Source organism: Protopterus annectens, chromosome 2.part0, assembly GCF_019279795.1.
Source record: "Protopterus annectens isolate FY-2018-M chromosome 2.part0, PAN1.0, whole genome shotgun sequence".
NCBI classification, from domain to species: Eukaryota; Metazoa; Chordata; order Ceratodontiformes; family Protopteridae; genus Protopterus; species Protopterus annectens.
In genome coordinates, this window is record NC_056728.1 from 1,172,732,971 (window position 1) to 1,172,752,788 (window position 19,818).

At 37.9% G+C, this 19,818-nt stretch overlaps 1 protein-coding gene across 2 annotated transcripts in view; it reads right to left on the reverse strand.

Annotated features, from left to right (window-relative positions):
- LOC122793406 (alcohol dehydrogenase class-3-like) overlaps positions 1–19,555 on the reverse strand; it is a 765,188-nt gene extending 745,633 nt beyond the window's left edge. Inside the window, exon 1 of one of the 2 annotated variants that reach the window (XM_044061384.1) lies at positions 19,331–19,550. In XM_044061384.1, coding sequence (XP_043917319.1) covers positions 19,331–19,354 — 24 coding nt within the window. In that variant the 5' untranslated portion in view covers positions 19,355–19,550. Of the gene's footprint in view, positions 1–19,330 lie in introns of both variants that reach the window. The other variant, XM_044061383.1, reaches the window with a different exon arrangement.
- Between the last annotated feature and the right edge of the window lie 263 nt (positions 19,556–19,818).

Here is a 19,818-nt window from a genome sequence, read left to right on the forward strand (position 1 = left end):
ATGGACACATCATCTTTCAAAGCAGGCTGAAGTGCTACCAATTCACAAATGCGGATGTTACATGACCCAAATGATTTTAGACCCATCAGCCTGCATGTACATTACATTAAAATCATAAGGGATGCCATTACATCAAGAAGACATCCATATAAAACAGCTGCTGGAAAATGTGCCCCTTTTAGGGGCCAGGAATTTCTCACCGAGTTCAAAAAGGCCTTTTCTTTCAACACACACACACACACACACACACACACACACACACACACACACACGAAATGGAGTTGTAAGGGCTTTAGAAATAATGGTTAACCTTGCAATTTGCTATCAAACAGCATACTTTCTCCAACAAAACTTAAGACTGAAAAGGTGGCGGAATACAGTACTAGAGCACTAAGTTATGCACTTACACTGGGATATTTTATAACATAAAATGGTTGGTGAAAAGGGAATAAAAACACATTCGTTTGCATGGAGACTGCACTGGGTCTAACATTGGCAGAACTAACCCTGTGCTGTTGAAACAAAACTGGAGCAGTAGCTCCAATGTGGATGCAAGTACTAATGATCTCTATGAAAAAGTAGACAGCTGAACATTGGAGGAGCTTTGTACGAGGTGAGGTAGCTTGATAATCTATGAGTTACTACTAGTATTGTTTGGCAGGTGAAGAAAGAAAGAGAATTACACATCTAAATGAATGGTTTATGGACTAAAGCTCTGAACAGGGACACAGGATAATATGCAGTGCGGAAAATAAAGGGTTATGACTGGGTCTCTGATCATAACCATGTTGTTACGTGTTTGACACATGAATGCCAAGAAATTCACCTCAAGAGTAAATTTTAACAATGAACATAAAATATTACTTTTTAAGATACTGGTGAGGATGTTAGAGACAATATGATGAGAGAGATGGATAGGAAACTGACAGGCTGACCAAATGCAGAGAAAAGCTGGTCCACACCCCAGTGGTGCATGATGGAGTTCAGTGGTGAGACCAATACAGTTTTCCTCACATGTGTTGGGTATCACACTCGGGTTGCAGACCATAATGAACGACCCTAACTGAACCCCAATCAATTAGTATATGGACACATCTCTGATCTTTCAAAGCAGGCTGAAGTGCTACCAATTCACAAATGAGGCGGGGTGTTACATCAGACCCAAATGATTTTAGACCCATCAGCCTGGCATGTGCATTACATTAAAATCATAAAGGGAATCACAGTGGATCTTATCCACAATGATACAGGGGATCTGCTTAGGTTACTCATAGAATATTATAATTTTGCAAAAGGGAGAGTGTAGCATTTGAATCTTGTGGCATTCCTTCAAAAGGTAATACCAGTACATGATAAAGGGATGGAACTGCATTCTGATTTTCTTGGCCTTGTTGATGCTTTTGATATTATATTACATAAGGAAGTAATTGGAAAATTAAAAGCACTAAATGACAATCCATATGTAATCTAATAGGTAAAACACTGGTTAAACAACAGGACACAAATCTATCACTCTCAACAGGGTAATTGTGGGTGTTTTACAAGCCTCTACTATGGTGACTTTTTTGAGAATGAGTCTTCTAGATATGTAGATGACTGCAAACTATGTAAAATAATTCCTTTAGTAAAAGATGTTAAAGTTCTTGGTCTACATAAAATAAATTCTTCCTACAGTAATAACCTCACATTTACTATTAGTAAATGCAGCATTGTGAAACTTGGCAATAAGGACATAAGTTGTAATTAAAAAATAAAGGTTAAATCATTAAAGATATGAGGATAATGATAGACAAAAGTTTAAACTTTTACAAAACACTAACCAGACTCATCTGTGACCAAAAAATCAAGACAGACTAAACAAATAAGCCAATTAATATTACAGAATCAGTCAGTGAGAGTGAAAAATAATCACTAATTGTATAATGTTAAAAAGTTTAAACTCTGACTGCTGTGTAGTGAACAAAGATTAAAGAAGCATATTCTGTACCCCATTTAATTCTGAGGTGCAGATACATGTCACCCAGGAGTAATTATTGTACTGCTTTATAGCGCACTGATCCTACCCATTAGAGAATGTAATATTGAATTCTACAGCCCTGTAAGAAGTCACCTTAAAGAACATGAAGATACATCATCACCACTTTTCAAGAAAACATTCCCTACACTCACATAAATTGCTGTGGGAAAAAGGACAGTTTACATAAATTAGGGAAATGCAATTCAGGGGCATGATTAGGTGCAATGAGGAAACAACTCATTATTGGCTGATTTCTGTGTCTCTGAATCTTGTGATGTTACTACTAGTGTTAATTACTTTGCTGCACCAATCACAGCTGGTGGCCTCATACTTCATGTTGCAACAAATACCTACCTCATGGTGCAGCGGTAGCATTGTTGTCTCACAGCAAGAGGTTCTCCTGTTCGATTCTCAGCTGGAGCGCCTTCTGTGTGGAGTCTGTATGTCCTCCCTGCAGTCGAGTGGCGTTCAAAAGACATTTGTAGAATGGGCGTGCCTTCTCTGAAGGTTGGGCATCGTGCTGGCACCTCGGCACCTGTAAAAAATCTACTGCCAATCATTAGTGGACTGGAGTTCCGCTGTGGCGACCCCTAACCGGGAAAAGTTGAAAGAAGAACATTCTTTCTACCACACACATGCACATAATGAAACACATGGAACATCCCGCTACTTCTCAACGGAACTTGACTTTACAACAGTACACCTGATTTTGCCTCTTAAATTTGTCTTGTCCTTTGTAAATCATGAATGATTTTAGTCAGTCAATAATGCCACACTTTAGAGCTCCATACTTTTTATTACTTATAAAAGGCTTTGTGATGCAAAACTTGTATTAAATTCTTAAGTGAACTAGAATAATATTTACAAGTGATCCTTGTGTCTAGTGACCACACTCAAGTATTACAGGCTTTGCTTATTAATCTTGAGGGAGGTGAGAGGTATGACAACCCCACAAATATGTAAACATACACACTTACAGACAGCTCCCCACACACACACACACACACACACACACACACACACACACACACACACACACACACACACACACACACACTGACCACACACACACACATCCTCACATGATCAACTACTACTGTGACCCCCACGCAAACACAAACACACATGAACACAAAATATACATGAGACACACGCACACGCACACACCCTTGCCTGATCATACTCACGAACGCAAACACATTCAGCCATGCATACATACACAAACCTACTACATTTAGTACATAATACTCACCCGTTAAAGACATAAATTGTTTATTTTTATTTTATTTTACATTTGTTTACCGGGAGAGTCTGACTAGGCATAAAACCCTTTCTCAGCTGAATCCCAGGAATAAAAGCTCCATTGTTAGTAGATAAGTTTGTTAGTAGAAAAAAACTTATAATACAATGAAGAACAAATAGTAACAGACATTCATAATGGTAAAAAGACTAAAAGAGAATAAATTGGTAAAGTGGAAGACAAGACCAATAATCTTAGGTAACAATCCTTCTAGAAGACAGTTCTTACAATAGTAGCAGCTAGTGACATTGTGTACAATGAGGCAGTTAGGATACTTAGCCTTATATACAGGTAACATAGCAAACTGAAGACTTAAATTCTGCTAGATATTAACAGTGAGAAAGAAAAAAAACAACATAAAGTAGTCATATGACAAATTCAATGCTCATTACATATTCAATCAAAATTTTAAAATTAGCTCATTCCATGCTTTGGGCTACCCATGCCCACTACATGTACAAGTCCAGGAATTGGTAAGATAGCCTTTAATGTGATTAAACCCTCTTCCAGTTTCTATCACCTGTCAATTCCTCTAGCCCATTCCACAGACTTACACCTTTATTTACAGACATTCTCAACCCACTTTTTCTCACACACACTCTTGCTTACCAACACCTTTATCCATCCATCCCCACACATGCCCTTCTAGAGTTTATAAATATATATGTATATATACGTACGTATATAAATATCTACATATATTATACATAAATGTATACACACACACACACACACACACACACACACACACACACACACACACACACACACACACACACACACACACACACACACACACACACACATTTATGAACCAAATAAAAAGTGTGTGCACACCAACGCCCACACACACACATACAAATACATATCAATACCACAAAAGCACTTTATTTAGATACCTGCATTACTACTTATAGCTACTAGTTGGGACTACTATCCTTCTCAGCAATACACATTTTTGGTCAAATCCCTCATCTATACACTATTCACTTCTTCACCTTCACCTGCCTACAAACTTTCTGCACACAGCACACAGCCTAACCCCTCTCCACTACCTTAACTATCTATATACTTCCCTGCAAACTTCTCCCCACCTTTACCATACCTCTTTTTCTCCATTTCTCATATACTCCTTTCATTAAAATGCCACACAGCCATCATCTTCCCAAACCTCCACCTTCTACTACCCACCATTTAAGCTCTCACCATCTCAATCTCACAGTGACAGTAAGTCAGTTGCTACTGCTTTGTACACTCACAGCACTAGCACATTTCACTAACTACCATAATATTCATACATCATATCACAACTGCATCACACACACACAATCACAAAACCCTCTTTTTCTCCATATCTGTCTCTCCTTCTCTGTACCAACATTGATGCTCAAATCTTTTCTGTTATAGATATCTTAAAGTTAAGAATAGTACTTTATCAGCAGTACAGAAAGCCAGGTACAAATACAAATGGCTCCATACCACTAGTCACCCAACCTCCATCCTGAAACTTAGTGGAGATATTCACCGTAACCCCGCACTCACACTCACTATGGCATCCCATTACTTTCCAATGCTCCCAACATAATTTTCCCATCAGTTAATGAATCCAACCTCATTCTTTTCAACATTAACCTCAGAAATATCTGCAACAAAATTTTTGATATCCATGCATGTCTAGAATTTTACTCCCAGACATTCTAATTGCTTCTGAATTCTGGCTAAAATAAGAAATATCTGAAAACAAGGTTTTAATGTACTCAAAATGGACAGCAATCTTAAAACAGCAGGTAGTATTGCTATTATGTACAAAAACAACATACACATAACTCCAGCCCATCTAAATATCAAAGAGTTTAATAATGCTGAAACTTCTGATTGCATACCTCAAAAATCAACCAAACGAAATCTATATGTATCTCAGTAGTATACATCCCATCCGGCAACACATTACCAAAGCCGAAAATAACCTACACTAGATATCTAACAACATCCCTCAGGAAATCTTCATCTTAGGTGACCTGAATATACAATCCATACACAGCAGGAACCCCAAGGACTCTATTCACCTTCTTGGCTTCACCCAACTGATAAGCTCCATCAACTGATAAGCTCCACCACCAGAATCAACAAAAGTGCTAACAGGCAGTCCACAATGGACTGGATATTGACAAACTAACACCATACTATAAAATCTTTTTGTTATTTACCAGATACTGCGACTACCTCCCAACCTACATAATCAGATAGCAACTTGGTTCATCCAAACAAATAATCTATAAACAAGTAAACAATTTAACGAAATTTGACAAAGACACATGTATTATAGCCCTGTCTCACTACAACTGGAATGTATTAAGAGTAATGCCCCTAGATGAAGCACTAACTTCAATTACAATTTCCTAAAATACTAAATGATTTAGTACCAGTTAGGACAAGAAGGGTAAACCTAACACAGCACCATGGCTGACAAAAGAAACCAAACAGTTCATGCGGCAAACAGATAAAGCATGGAAAGAACGGTATAAAAATAAAACACCATGTGCCTGCCAATATATCAGAAGCTGTACCAAGATCCATGTTAATTACACTAATTACACTAATCTCCAAAAAAGCACCAAAGTGCCAAAGCTATTTTGGTCCTGTCTGAATAACCCATTACACCCTGGCCTTACCACTACACCCAGCCAAAGAATCCATGCCCCCCAGTTCAACATTCATTTTACCCAGCCAGTTCTAGCACTAATCAATGACCACCTAACTTCAGCCCTCCAATTTCCATCTGTTCTCGAAAGCAACACATACAGTTTTCAGCCCTTCTCAAAATTAACCATAAAAAAATTACTAGCCAAATTAAAAGCAACAACATCAGCTGCCGATAACTTTCCCACTGCATTCCTCAAAACAGGCACAGAAGCATTAACATTCCCTGTATCCATTCTGATCAACCAGTCAATAACTGAAAATGATGCCCCATTCATCTGAAAAAATCCATTACTATACCCCTTCACAAAGTAGGTTCTTCAACAGAGTTAAACTACAGACCTTCTGCTATCCTAACACCCCACCTAAAATCCTTGATAAATCATTTCACTCTCAGCTTATGAAATGTATAACCAAACACAACCTCCTCTCCAACACCTAGCAAGGTTTCAGGCCCAACCGCAGTATTACCACTGCCCTCCTCAACTTCACCAACATAGTAAACCAATACAGAAATGAGAGCAACCTTGTATTTCCAAAGCATTTGACAGTGTCCCACCACAGCTCCTCTCGGAACATGCAACACTAGGTCTCACTTAGCCCTCCCTCTCTTCGTTTCACAGTTATTTATGCAGTTGTCATCAGGCAACTAAATGACAACAAAACCTTTCAGCATTTCAATCAATCTCTGCCGGTGTTCACCAAGGCGCAATACTTGGCCCCTTTCTATTTAATATTTTCATGAATGAACTTTACTATGCTACAATACATGTCACTCTCATACAGTATGCCAACGATTCAACCTTATCTGCTCTGTGCCATCCATAAGAAAATTACAGGAAATCACTTAAAAATCATTCACCGATATTAAAATATGGCTAAAAATAGTCTATCTTGTTGCTTAACACAAAAAAAAAAAAAAAAAAAAAACAGGAGCTCCATGGACTCTTCTCTCCAAAATGAACCTTATAAAACGATAAAAACAGAAACTACTTGTATCCTAAAATAATATGGTTTAGCGCTTTTGTATTTCTATAATGTGACATCATCAGAACCATATCATCAAAACAGCTGAGCGTTTTATCAAAGAAACAATCCAGAGACACAACCCCCTCAATTAACCAATCATACAAACTCAAATCACATTACCCAACATTTAAGGCAAAAATGGCAAACGTAAGTACCTCATAACTCAAAAACGTACTATTTTAAAAAACAAAAAAGGGATAAATACGTAAATAAAGCATAAGCCACTAAACTTTTGATCATCTATCCTTTAGTTTACTTGAAATGGAGATCATTTTGTTTAAGCCAGGCGGTGCCGTGGATTAAACCTAAGCTGCCAAAACTTCTCCTTGCAAAGTAACCTGTTCTTCCAACAACTAAAAATAAACCAATTTTGTTAATAATATTCTGAATTCCCTTAACATCTGTGGAATAATGTAAAACCATATTAGTGTGAAAGTCAGTTGACTGTTCTTTACAAGGCTTATTATTGTCTGTGTTCTTAAATCCCTGTAAAATAATTGGACCATATACACCATGACGTTCATGCCATACCTGTTCGGTAACATCATTTATTAAGGCCATGGGGTAACTTCATTCACCAGACATCTTTTTTAACGACAGTACATTCCTTGAGGAATTTGAGTTATCTGAGGTTAGCCTTGATCCTCTAATGAACTGGCTTTTAACTAGACCCTTTTTCTGGTGGTAGGGGGTGGCAACTTGAATAAAACAGAAAAGAATTTCAGTATGTGGGTTAAATATATATTTTAGTTGCAGGTTTGCCATTCTGTAAACAAATTATTTCAATGTACAAATAAGATATCTTATTGCATTAATCTGATGTGTGAATTCCAAAAATTCTGTAGTGGCCTGCATTTGCCTCAGAAACTCATTGAATTGTTCTACACTACCCTGCCATAAAATCAATAACTCATCAAGGTACCTACAGTATGCTCAACAAAGCTTAAATAAAGGGAGCTGGGTAAATAGTTCCCACCTAAGCAATACCTCATTGGCAAAAACTGGGGTGCAAATCGCCCCCACTGCTACACCCGAGCATTGTTTATAACATTCATTGCAAAAAAACAGAAAAATTGTTAGAATAATTTCCATGAATTAGTGTATCAAAGCCTCATCATTTTCTGATAAACCTCCATACAGATTGACTATTTCATCAAACCATGAGAGCCCAATTTCCTGAGGGATAACCGAGAATAAATGTTTAACATCACATGTAATGAAAAAACAGAAATCATTTTCTACATGTCTAATCTTATCCAGTAAGTCCCAAGAATCTCGTATAATATGACTGAAAGGCTTAAACAAGTTTTTCAGTCCTGGTCCCTTGCAGCTCCTGTTTTTTTACCAGGATTGTGTACCTTTGTTTTTTCACTATTACATTTTTAACAGTGTCGGCTGCACACAGAAGTAAAAATAAAGTGAAGAAAAAAAAATCTATATGGCTGGTAATTTTTTAAAGTAGGTTAACTAATTAAATAGACAAATAGGGTACTTTCAGAACAGAAAGAAGAGTAAGGAGTTTCTCCTTAACCCTTTAGAGTAGTGCCAGTGTTACTAATGACTGATACATCTTAGGTAGAGCTCTGTTTGGTCCTCTGAATATAACTACAGTGCTACAGATTGATGAGAAATACATATATTTAAGCAGTCCAGGTGTCAACTGGTGACTTTTTATGGGTCCTTGTACAAAAATATAGCAGAGAAGGGTATGCAATTCCACGCAATATGCAGCTCTGCTGATAACACTTCACAACTGCACCTTACCTTGTATCCCCTCTGTTTATAACTGTACAACTATGGAGGCAGTAGGGTAAGTAGTCTGAACCAGCAGGTTTTCTGTCAACCAGTATGAACAGGCAATAAATTACAGCAGTTAAGAAGAATTAGAACATAGAAAAGTCAATAGGTTTTAGCTGCAAACTGACCCTGCTCTCAAATGATGGGCTTTCGGGACACTGGCTAGAGGAAGCCAGCTGCCAGAGTAATACAGAATGGTGTGCAGGCAGACGAAACCAAAAAGAGAAAAAAGGAACTAACTCTGAGCTTATTTCAGATACAGTACTGGTAGGTCACACCAGTGAATACAGCATCAGCAAAAGTCCATGATAACAGTTAATACATTTAATGGGGTTCTAGCTAAGGTACGGAACATAATGATAAGAACAATGTTACAGCAAGGATGTTGTCAAATAGGAAAAACATCTGCGGTGGTGGTGCTGCGGTAGCGTTGTCACCTCACAGTTCAATTCTCAGCTAGAGCATCTTCTGTGTGGAGACATGCGTGAATGGACGTACCTTCGTTGAAGGTTGTGTGTCAGGGCTGGTAACTCGGCACGTAAAAATCAACTACCAATCATTAGTGGACCGGAGTTCCGCTGTGGCGACCCCTAACCGGGAAAAGCCGAAAGACACAAAATGGAGATATCCATGAATTCAGTACAGCCTCAAACAGAGCTGCAAATCAAAAAGAAAACAGTAAAGCATTCCTGTCTGCAGACTACAATGGTCAATGGATGCTTTGGGGTCCAAAATGGTAAGGCATTATGGTATTTCTGCTCTGTAGGCATAGTGGGCTCACATTACGCACTTCCAATACATAATAATTTAATGGCCAGATAAAAAAAAATCAACAGAATCTAATCTCTGTAGAGGAAGTTCTTCAAATGTAATTCACTTAATGTTATGATGTACCTCAAATAAGTCCATTCAGTTAATATTTCTGCACATAAATGCTTAGAACTATACTCAAATAATTTTATATTTTGCATTTTTGTAAACCATGCATTCGATTCATTTAGAGACCATCCAAAGCTACTACTCAAGAAATGATTTAAAAAGTTGTGTTGACAAAAAAAACACACACAAACCACATAAAACCACTTTCATCTCATACACAGCACAAAATGTCTATCTTTTCTCCATTATTTAACACAAAATATGATCCAGCCCTTCTGACTGACTGTGCAGTAAACTCATAACCTTGGATATTCTCCATAAACTTTTAAAAAAAAAATGAATACATATATGTATATACACATACATAAATAAATGGATAGCTCTGTAACTTAACACTTTCTAAGAATGTCAAGTAAACTGCCTGTACAGTACAAACAGAGCAGAGCAGGATGTTAGGTATATATAAAATAATTCATGAAAAAAAAAAGTGAAACAAAATATAAGCAGACCATAAAAGATAATAATAAACCAATAAATATATAATAATAATAATAATAAACCAAAAATATAATAATAATAATAATAATAATAATAATGATACTAAACCAATGCCATGCACTTTTAAGCTTTACTTTTCAGTACTGAGCCTGAAATATACAACTACCATGGGCTCTACATACGTCACACAAGTAGAAATTGTCCCCACTTTGGAATCCATTTTGTTTATAAGACATTTATGCAACAAAAGAAAACTGTGTAACTGTATAATGTTTTGATCAAGATCAGGCATAGAATTCAGAGTATATGTGTATGTTTGTATGTAAATATGATTTACCTGTGTACTGGTAAATGACAATTTGAAGAACATACATCATTGTTGTGCTTCACAGTAGACAGGAGGCAACGCCAAGAAACATGTTTAAGTAGCACTGTGCTACAAGCCTGTTCTTTTCTGAAAACCATTGAGTGGCTCTACAGTTATAATTCTTGCATGATTTATGTGTTTATTTTTATTTGATAACCGGGCAGATGGACTGGTCCAAAGGCCTTTTTCATCCATGATCCGTGCACGGGTGTGCAATAACAGAAGACAGAGGATAAAATACAGAGATGAAAGCAACAGTGAATATACACACTGCAAGAATACTACACTGATGCAAGTAAAGATAAAAAGCACATCTTCCATGAGCAAAAATTTAGCACTCGTGTCCCTGAACTGTCCATTCCATGTCATCTCCAGATCTTTCAATTCTTCCTTAGTGTTCACAGCAAATTAGCAATACTTATTTACTCTTGACTTGACTAATTAGCTTTATTAGTTTCTCATTAACTTCTAAGAAATAAAAAATAGAAACTTTTTTGCCTACACAAGGAGCAGATATCTATTTAATTCTCTGTGATAAATACTGAATAGGAGCATCTTCAACAAACCATACATACATCATAAACACAACATTTCCCTTTCCCAGAATGTAGATTCCTTCATACAGAATGAGACTGCATTGTTACATATTAAAAAACATGACTTAGCTGTTTTGTCTCGTCTATGGCATTTCTATCAGTCAGTGCACACTACATTCGGGTTTTGATGAAAACTTAAATTCCTGTTTGCCCTGCACTTACAAAATCTTGCACATCACATTTTAACTTTTCTGGCAAAGGAAACATACATAATAATATATTTTTATCTTGTTGTTATATCCACCCCCTGGGGTCCTAAACCTTTTGAATCTCTAGGAAGTTACAGCTCTTCTACTATGTACTTTCGTTTACAGCTGCTTTCTTTCTCTCCCCTAGGAAATGACTGAACTGACTGATTCTTTAGGAATTCACAACTCTTTTACTTTGGTGGGTGAGGAAAACTGATACCACTGACCGAACAAACTGACTTGTGCAGCTAAGTGATTCTTACTTTTTAACCCAATTTCAGAACTATGTTTTTCCAGCAAATGAAGCAATGGCTTATTGCAATTTGCTTAAAATATGACAAAGAACTAAAATAACGTGATGTCACTGGAAGACATTTTCAGATACTCTATCCAGTTTCAAAGTTAGCAGTTGAGTATGCCATTCTGAGTAAATGCAAACAAAACAAACAAAAATCTAGCGTAAGACAGTAGGGTAAGTTCATCTTGTCAGATCTCTGAGTAGAATATGGGAAAGGCAAAACCCAACGAGAAAGCAAACTCATGTTAGCATATCTGCCTCCATCAAGACATTTTGGTTTAGAACAAAATGAAAATTAATAACATCTACTTAAAGAATGCCAAGGAGACATTAATATAGGAAAGAGCATTAAGATAAGTTAAAATGCACGTTTCTTCAGTTTCTGACAATAGTGGTACATTTTTTCACTCAACTATCACACAGGTCAAGAAGGCGCTGCCTTATTGTTAAACTCAAAGCTTGGAGACTTAACTTTGGAACTGGTAATCTACTGTTGAGAGCATATCATGGACTAGTTATATATACAGTAGGAAATAATTCTATTTATTTATTATTTTATTTATTTTATTATTTTATTTTACATTTGTTAACCGGGCTAGTCTAGCTGGATATATATCCTTTTTCAGTAGAGGCCCGAGGAGAAAAGCTCCAACATAGTAGTTAATACAATTTAAAGATACAAGTAAAAACAGTAAAAAAAATAATGTACATTTTCCAAAGTACACGGTGATTGAGAAATTTTTTACATAGTTGTTAAAATGACAGCAGAGCAATCAGAAGGTTATACATAGCTGAGGTATCTTATAAACAAATAGTAAATAGAGCATTTCAAGAAGAATAAACATGTTTGACATTGTTGATAGATTTTGGACATTTGAAGGGGTTGAGAATATATGTTTAGTCAGGTTCATGACATGGGCATAGCCATTGTTTTTTGAGATAATCTTTAGGTTTGTTTTGAACTGATGGTGTGAGGTTGTACTTCTAAGGTAGTTTGGCAGGGAGTTCACACGTTTGCCAATGGAGTTGGCAAAGAGGCATCACCACCTGAGTTCTTAGCAGTGATGGTTCGGATCTGGGTGCTGTTGGATGATCGAAGGCTATTGAGGTTAGTATAGGGGTCAAAATGCTAGAGAGGGAGTTCTATCCGGTTGGTTGATTAGTTTGCAGGCTTCAGTGAGTTGGTTAAGTTTGAGAAGATTTGGGAGTTCCAACCAGCCAAGTTTCCTTAGGTTGAGACAATGGTGGGTGCGATAGGGGGATCCAGTAATAAATCTAGCAATGTGGTTGTAGGCAGTAGAGAGCGTGTTAAGTTCACGTTTGTTGAGGAAAGAAAAGACTGGGGAGGCATAGAGGAGGGTGGAGAGAAGATGTGCGGGCAATAGTTAATTTGGCAGTTGGGGTTAGATAGTTTTTTATTCTGTACATGGATCCTAGTTTTTTGTTAAGTGATTTTACAGTTTGTGTAATGTGAATGTCAAATTTGAGTTTATGATCTATAGTTACACCTAGTAGTTTGGTACTGGCGACAGGGGTTATGATAGTCCCATTGTTGGATTTAACATGGAAGGTTGTATTGTCGTTACTTGTGAGTTCTGTTCCTAGGATTGAGTAAACGTTGGGAGAAAATAGTAGTAGTTTTGTTTTAGTTGGATTAAGTAGGAGTTTCAGGTCAGTGAACCATTTTTCTACTTGGGAAAAAACATTGTTGAGTGGTAGTTTGGAGATTTAGGAGAGAGACATCAGAGCAGATCAAGGTGGAATCATCGGTATTGGATGCAGGTGGATTTAGGGATGACCGAGTGTAGGTCATTTATGAAGATGGAAAACAGAAGTGGACCCAGAATTGAGCCTTGAGGAACGCCAATGGTATTGGGGAGTAGGCCTGATAGTCTGTTTTGCCACCGGACAGCTTGTTGCCTACCAGTGAGGTAAGCCTGGAACCAGGTTAGTGCTGGGGTGTCCAGATGTAGGGTTCTAAGGTTGTTTAGAAGGAGCTGGTGATTGACCATATCGAAAGCTTTTGATAGGTCAAGAAAGAGGGCGGAGGATATTAGTTTGTTGTTACGATTGTTATTAATGGAGTCGACAAAGGAAAGGAGGGCTGTGGTGGTACTGTGGTGGGGGCGAAAGCCATGCTGGGAGTTGGACAGGAGATGATTACAGGTTAAATAGTGAAGAAGTTGTTTGTGGATGCATCTTTCCATGATTTTCGCTATTGGGGACAGTATAGCTATTGGTCTATAGTTAGATATTTCTGTGGAGTTACCTCCTTTGTGAAGCGGAATGATGTAAGAGATCTTCCAGATAGAAGGGATGTTGGCTTCAGTTATGGTTCTATTGATAAGGATTGATATAGGGTAAGCAATTACATCAGACGCAATTTGTAAGAATTCCGCTGGGAGGTGGTCAGCCGCAAGGGTGGTTGGTTTGAGCTTTTTTAAGAGGGTACGTATGTAAGCAGAAGAGACTGGGTTTAAAGTGAAAGGGGTAGGGGCAGTGTCTTGTGGTTTTGTGGTTGATGGGGGATCGGAGGTTAGTTGATTGGCTAGAGTTTGGATTGTCTCGGTGAAGAAGGAGTTAAAGGTATTAGCTACATCTTCCTGACTTTTCTCAATAAGTTCCTCGGGGGTTGGGGTAGTAGTTTTACCTGGGCGCAGGAGGTTGTTAAAACCAGCCCAGAATTTTTTTGGGTTATTCTGGTGTTTGTCCTGGAGGAGGCAGAAGTATTGTTTTTTGTCTTGGGTAATGGCTGTTTTGGTAGTGTTTCTTAGTTGTTGAAATTTAGTACGATTTTGGGGGGTTTTTGTTGCTCTCCATGTATCCCAGGCTTGGTCACGGAGTTTAATTTTGTTTTTTGTTTCACTAGTTAGCCAGGGAGCTATACGGACTTTGGATCTAATTTGTCTATGTGGGGCATGTGCGTCAAGTATCTTAAGGAAAGTGTAGTTGAAGTGGGACACACTCTCCTGGAGGGGTAGAGTTTTTAATAGGGTCCAGTTGCAGGATTTTAGGTCATCAAGAAATAGTTGTGGGATAAATTTCTTTTTGTTTCTAATAATTCTAAAAAAAAATCACTAAATAAAGCCCAGTACTATGCCTGTTTCTAAACAAATTATGAAACTTCTAAGTGAATCATCTGTATTGCTTCCCATTTAGTAAAGAAAATGTGGACATAATGTTAACCTCATGATCAATTAACAGCGATGGATGGTGCAGTGGTGCAGCCGTAGCATTGCTGCCTCACAGCAAGAGGTTCTCCGGTTTGATTCTCAGCTGGGGTGCCTTCTGTGTGGAGTCTGCATGTCCTCCCTGCATTCGTGTGGGTTTCCTCTGGGTGCTCCAGTTTCCTACATGTGGGAAAAAAGGCACAAAATATCAAACAACTGTTGGATTAAGCCAAAAGGTCCATACCAGTTTCGGCCACAAAGCCTTCATCAGTGGAACAAACAAACGGTTGTTTGATATTTTGTGCCTTTTTCCACATGCTGGCTACTTGTGTCTAATTCAAGATTTGGTGCAGCCTTGCATGTTTGTACATACAGAGTGCTTCCTACTGTGCTCCGGTTTCCTCCCACGTTACAAAGACATGCATCTGGAGCATTTCTCCCTGGGCCTCCTCTGAAAATTGGCTTCGTTCCAAGTCGGACTTTCCCGGTTAACAAATGTTAAATAAATAAATAATTAAAAACAGTGTTATAGTGTACAAATAACTTGTGCATGGATGTATAGATACAGGATGTTAGTAGATGTTAGCAGAATAGACTATTTTCCTCTGATCATTGCTTGATGGGAAGGATGATGTAGACTTCCAAGAAGACATATTACAAACATGATTTCTTGAGATAGATTGCAGACACCTTGTTCTTCTGACTTCTTCCATCTATTTTCCATGAAACACTTGAAGATGCTTGTGGCCTTGGGCTGAATTTCCTTCTGTATGAAGCAGGAAGGGAACTCTATGGTATGTCCTCATAGTAACTGTAGGTCTGTGTATTGCTTCACTTTCAATAAAGTCTTACTATTAGCTGCAGTGTGCATTCATGGGGACAATAAGGTTGCGCTTTCCTAAAAACACTGCAGCAATATTCCAGACACCTACGCTGCAAATGTCCTAAGGTTTCAATTATGTCAAACTACATAATTCATAAGGGTTCATGGGTTAAAGAAACATTGCCAGTCCTTATGTCTTATGCTCTGTGAAGATATCTGAAGGCTACAGCCTAATTAGATATAATTTTGTAGAGAATTCTGTCATTTGTAAATATTAATATAAGCCAAGCTTGTTCTCTTAAATAAGAAAATTGTATTGGATGTTGAACTTCAAAAATATAATCACATTGCACTCAGCTGGAGGAAAGCTGATAAGTCAAGCATTGTATAATTGTTTGATCTCAAAACTCAGAGCCAAGATGTCTGGATGAAGGAATTCTTGCTATTGTTTTGAGACCACAGTTAATTGCTAGAATTTGTATGTATAATGTATTTTATTGCTATAGCTTCCTGACTAGGTGCAAGATCAAAAGGGCTACTAAACTCAGTTTCTGTTAGCCTGGGAACCAGAGAAAAATTATGTAATCTGAAATGAGTCAGTAGTACTGTGTTATCAATTTAAGGACAGAGAGAGAGAGAGAGACTCAGGACATTTTGCATTTGTTTTCAGAACATCCAACATCACCAGCACTGTCTTGCTCTATATATAAGCTTATTTTAGAACTGTGTTTGTTCTTAGAAATAGAAAGATTAGACGAGTTGTTTTTCTGTATTGATGTCAGAAGTATTCAACTGATTATTTTAAGCATTTCTCTGTGATCTGGAAATGTGGACAGTGGTGGAGAAAGTTTTGTAGAGGCACAGAATCAATTCTTACTTCATGTAGGATATCCCTCTGGCAATTCACACTTGAAGCAAAAACTACACTGAAAAACAGAACTCTTTCTGCATTACATCACCACCATTCCACATTTACTCATTATAAGTATTCGACTGATTATTTTAAGCATTTCTCTGTGATCTCTCAGCTCTTGACTAATGCTGTGCAGTAAGAAGTACTGTCTTGTTTTCTTATTATTTATTATTAAATATTTTTAAACCTTTCAGCTGTGGCTGTTTTATGTAGAGATAATTTAAACTCTAGAGTACATTGCATGTATACAGTGATACTGCCCAAGCCACTCCAAATAAGCCTTGCTGTTCATCACACTTACCATTTGGATAATAATATTGCACAGTAATAATTAGGCTCCCTTTGATAAGGGCCTTATTAGTAGCTGATATCAGTGGTTGGTGGCAAGTGGTGCTACCGTATAGTCTGGACAGAAGGGGCATAGCTGGAGAACCTGTGCCAACCTTCCCCAGGAGTGTCTGTGTGTTTGTATATAACTCATATCTCAAAGTGTGTGTGTGTGTGTGTGTGTGTGTGTGTGTGTGTGTGTGTGTGTGTGTGTGTGTGTGTCAGCTACTTAGGCAGGGACACGAAGCACTGGCTGGACAGAGAGGGTGCTGAAGGTTTTAGCTTGACTACTAGGCTGAGATCTGGACCCTATAGCTGTGCCAGTGGGGAGTCTTATTGGGGATCTGGAGGAGAAAGGGAGAAACCAGCCTTAGACTGTATATGATCTCTGTGTGCTCTTAAGGGAAATTGTACTTTACTGTGTGTGTGTATTTGTTATCCTTCACGATGTGGACGCCCCTCACTGGTGTTAGTGGTGAGGACTGAGGCCCCTTGATTGCTGGGCCAGTGCAAAGGCTTCACATGTTCCATTGTGAAAACCTTGTGTCATGTTCATGCATACTGTCTGGAAATGTGGACAGTGGTGGAGAACGTTTTGTAGAGGCACAGAATCAATTCTTACTTCATGTGGGATATCCCTCTGGCAATTCACACTTGAAGCAAAAACTACACTGAAAAACAGAACTCTTTCTGCATTACATCACCACCATTCCACATTTACTCATTCGTAGGGCATCTCGTGGGGAGACTGAGTCACGTCAATATAAAAGTACAAACAGTAAAAACTATTTGGTCAGCTGCACTTGCTACACTTTACTATATGATTCAACAAATTTTTGGCATTTGTAATTACAAAAATTCAGACGTCAGCAAAACCACTCATTTAATAAATGGCAATTGTTATATAGATTAATACTGGAATAACCTTCAGCTTGTTGCTCTACAGTGGAACAGCTCACTAGCAAGCATGCTTCCATTCTCACTAGTGCAGTTCCTTATAGTTCCTTATAATTATGGCCCTCAGTCTCTCTATATCACTATTTTTGGTAGGAAAAATGTGTGCACTACTGGAAATTGAACTAGGGTCTCCATATATATAACTCTATTGCTAACTATTTGCAGCAAGTGCTTACACTTTCTTTTGCCTGAATATTTCAAGACACATCTGTCTCACATATACACCTTTCATCTAGGAAACTGGGAACAACAATGGGCTTATATCAATGCAGAAAACATTTCTGACAGGTGCTACGTTTCAGATGAGGTATTAATTACTGTTAAGAAATTCTAAGACATAATGGGCTCCGACATATTTTAGCCAGAAGCTTCCCAGATTCCAATTTATTTCTAGGGTACTGATAACTTTGCAGTTTGGAACAATCAAATAATAAAGCAAATTTTACATATACTGCAGTATAAGCTCCAATAGCTGCTGCCACATAGTTCTTTCTCGAAAGAGGCAAATCAACGGCCTTTTCTATTCATTTTTCTTTACCCAGTCACATTCTCATTTCTGACCCTACATTATGCACCTTATCTGATGGCATTTGCTGGACAATATTACAATTCCACCCCCTGTCCTTCCACGACATTATTCAGTATCTTATGCAGGCATATATTGAATGTGTTTACATTGTGTTATATTCAACACTGCCCTAGTACAGCGGCACATAGCTCTCAACCTTCCATCTCCAAAATGAGGAACACTAGCCCTCATAATGTGGAACAAATGGGCAAAATATGGAACACATACTAATGGCTTACTGACAACTTCAACTAGGAAGGCCATAGGATGGATAAAAGACGCTGGCTTTACTTATAAAGAAGATCTTTTAAAGAATTAATATGACTGATTTCTATTTACCACGGACTCCACTTACAAAAAATTCTAACACTGAATGTGTGACAAGAGTCTTTCAATGTGGAACATTGAGAATCTTTGAGGAACATGAACTTTTTAAGACCCCAAATGAGGTACGTTCCTCGTAATGAGGTACACTTGAGAGGTATCTTTGAGGAACATGAACTTTTTAAGAACCCAAATGAGGTACGTTCCTCGTAATGAGGTACACTTGAGAGGTATGCGGAACTTCTAATTAATATCTCTTAACTTATTAAATCAGGTGTTTTCGCTTTCATTAAACAATGTGTATATCGTCACAGCAGCTACTCTTCGAAATGCCACACAAAAAAAAAAAAAAACATAGCTTATTTGTAGTCACCACACTTTCTCACTCTCCCTTCCATTCCTCAACAAACTCGGATGTATCCAGTACTTTCACAAAAACAATACGGATGAAATGGAAATGCCTGAATAAACCCTGATTCGAAGTGACACGTAAACACAATTCTATATAATTATCCAAGTTTTCAGCTTACTCGTTGCATGAACGCTGTCAATTAATTCATTTGTCGAGAATTAACTTACTTTTTCAGCTGTTTGTGTGCCCATTTCACCAGCTGCTCAGGTATGCAAGACGGGTGGAATAAAGGTCAGTAAGTCTTTATTCGATTAGCTCCGACTTCTATCCCCGCCCCTTCTGCTCTTCAGTGAGTGACTGTTTAGCGAATATTTACAGTGCTAAAGGCCCTAGGAGCACATTATCTGTCTTCATATGCTTTAAAGCTTGTCAGTGTAATAAATGCCTATATGTAGTAGTATCGTATCCTTCAGTTAACAAGACAAGAGGTAACAGTGGTTATGTGCCAAACCTTTAAACTATAACCAGCCAGTTATATTGATACATGCGGGTAGACACACGGGCCAGACTTACAGCAACAGATTGCTTTTGTAAAAAAAAAAAAAAATGGTCTTGATGAATCTCCTGACAGAGTTAAACCTGATGGTGTCCATTGGCTCCGATAATGCTTCAGATCATTTAAATAGATTTGATTTTGCACTTTGTTTGGTTCAAA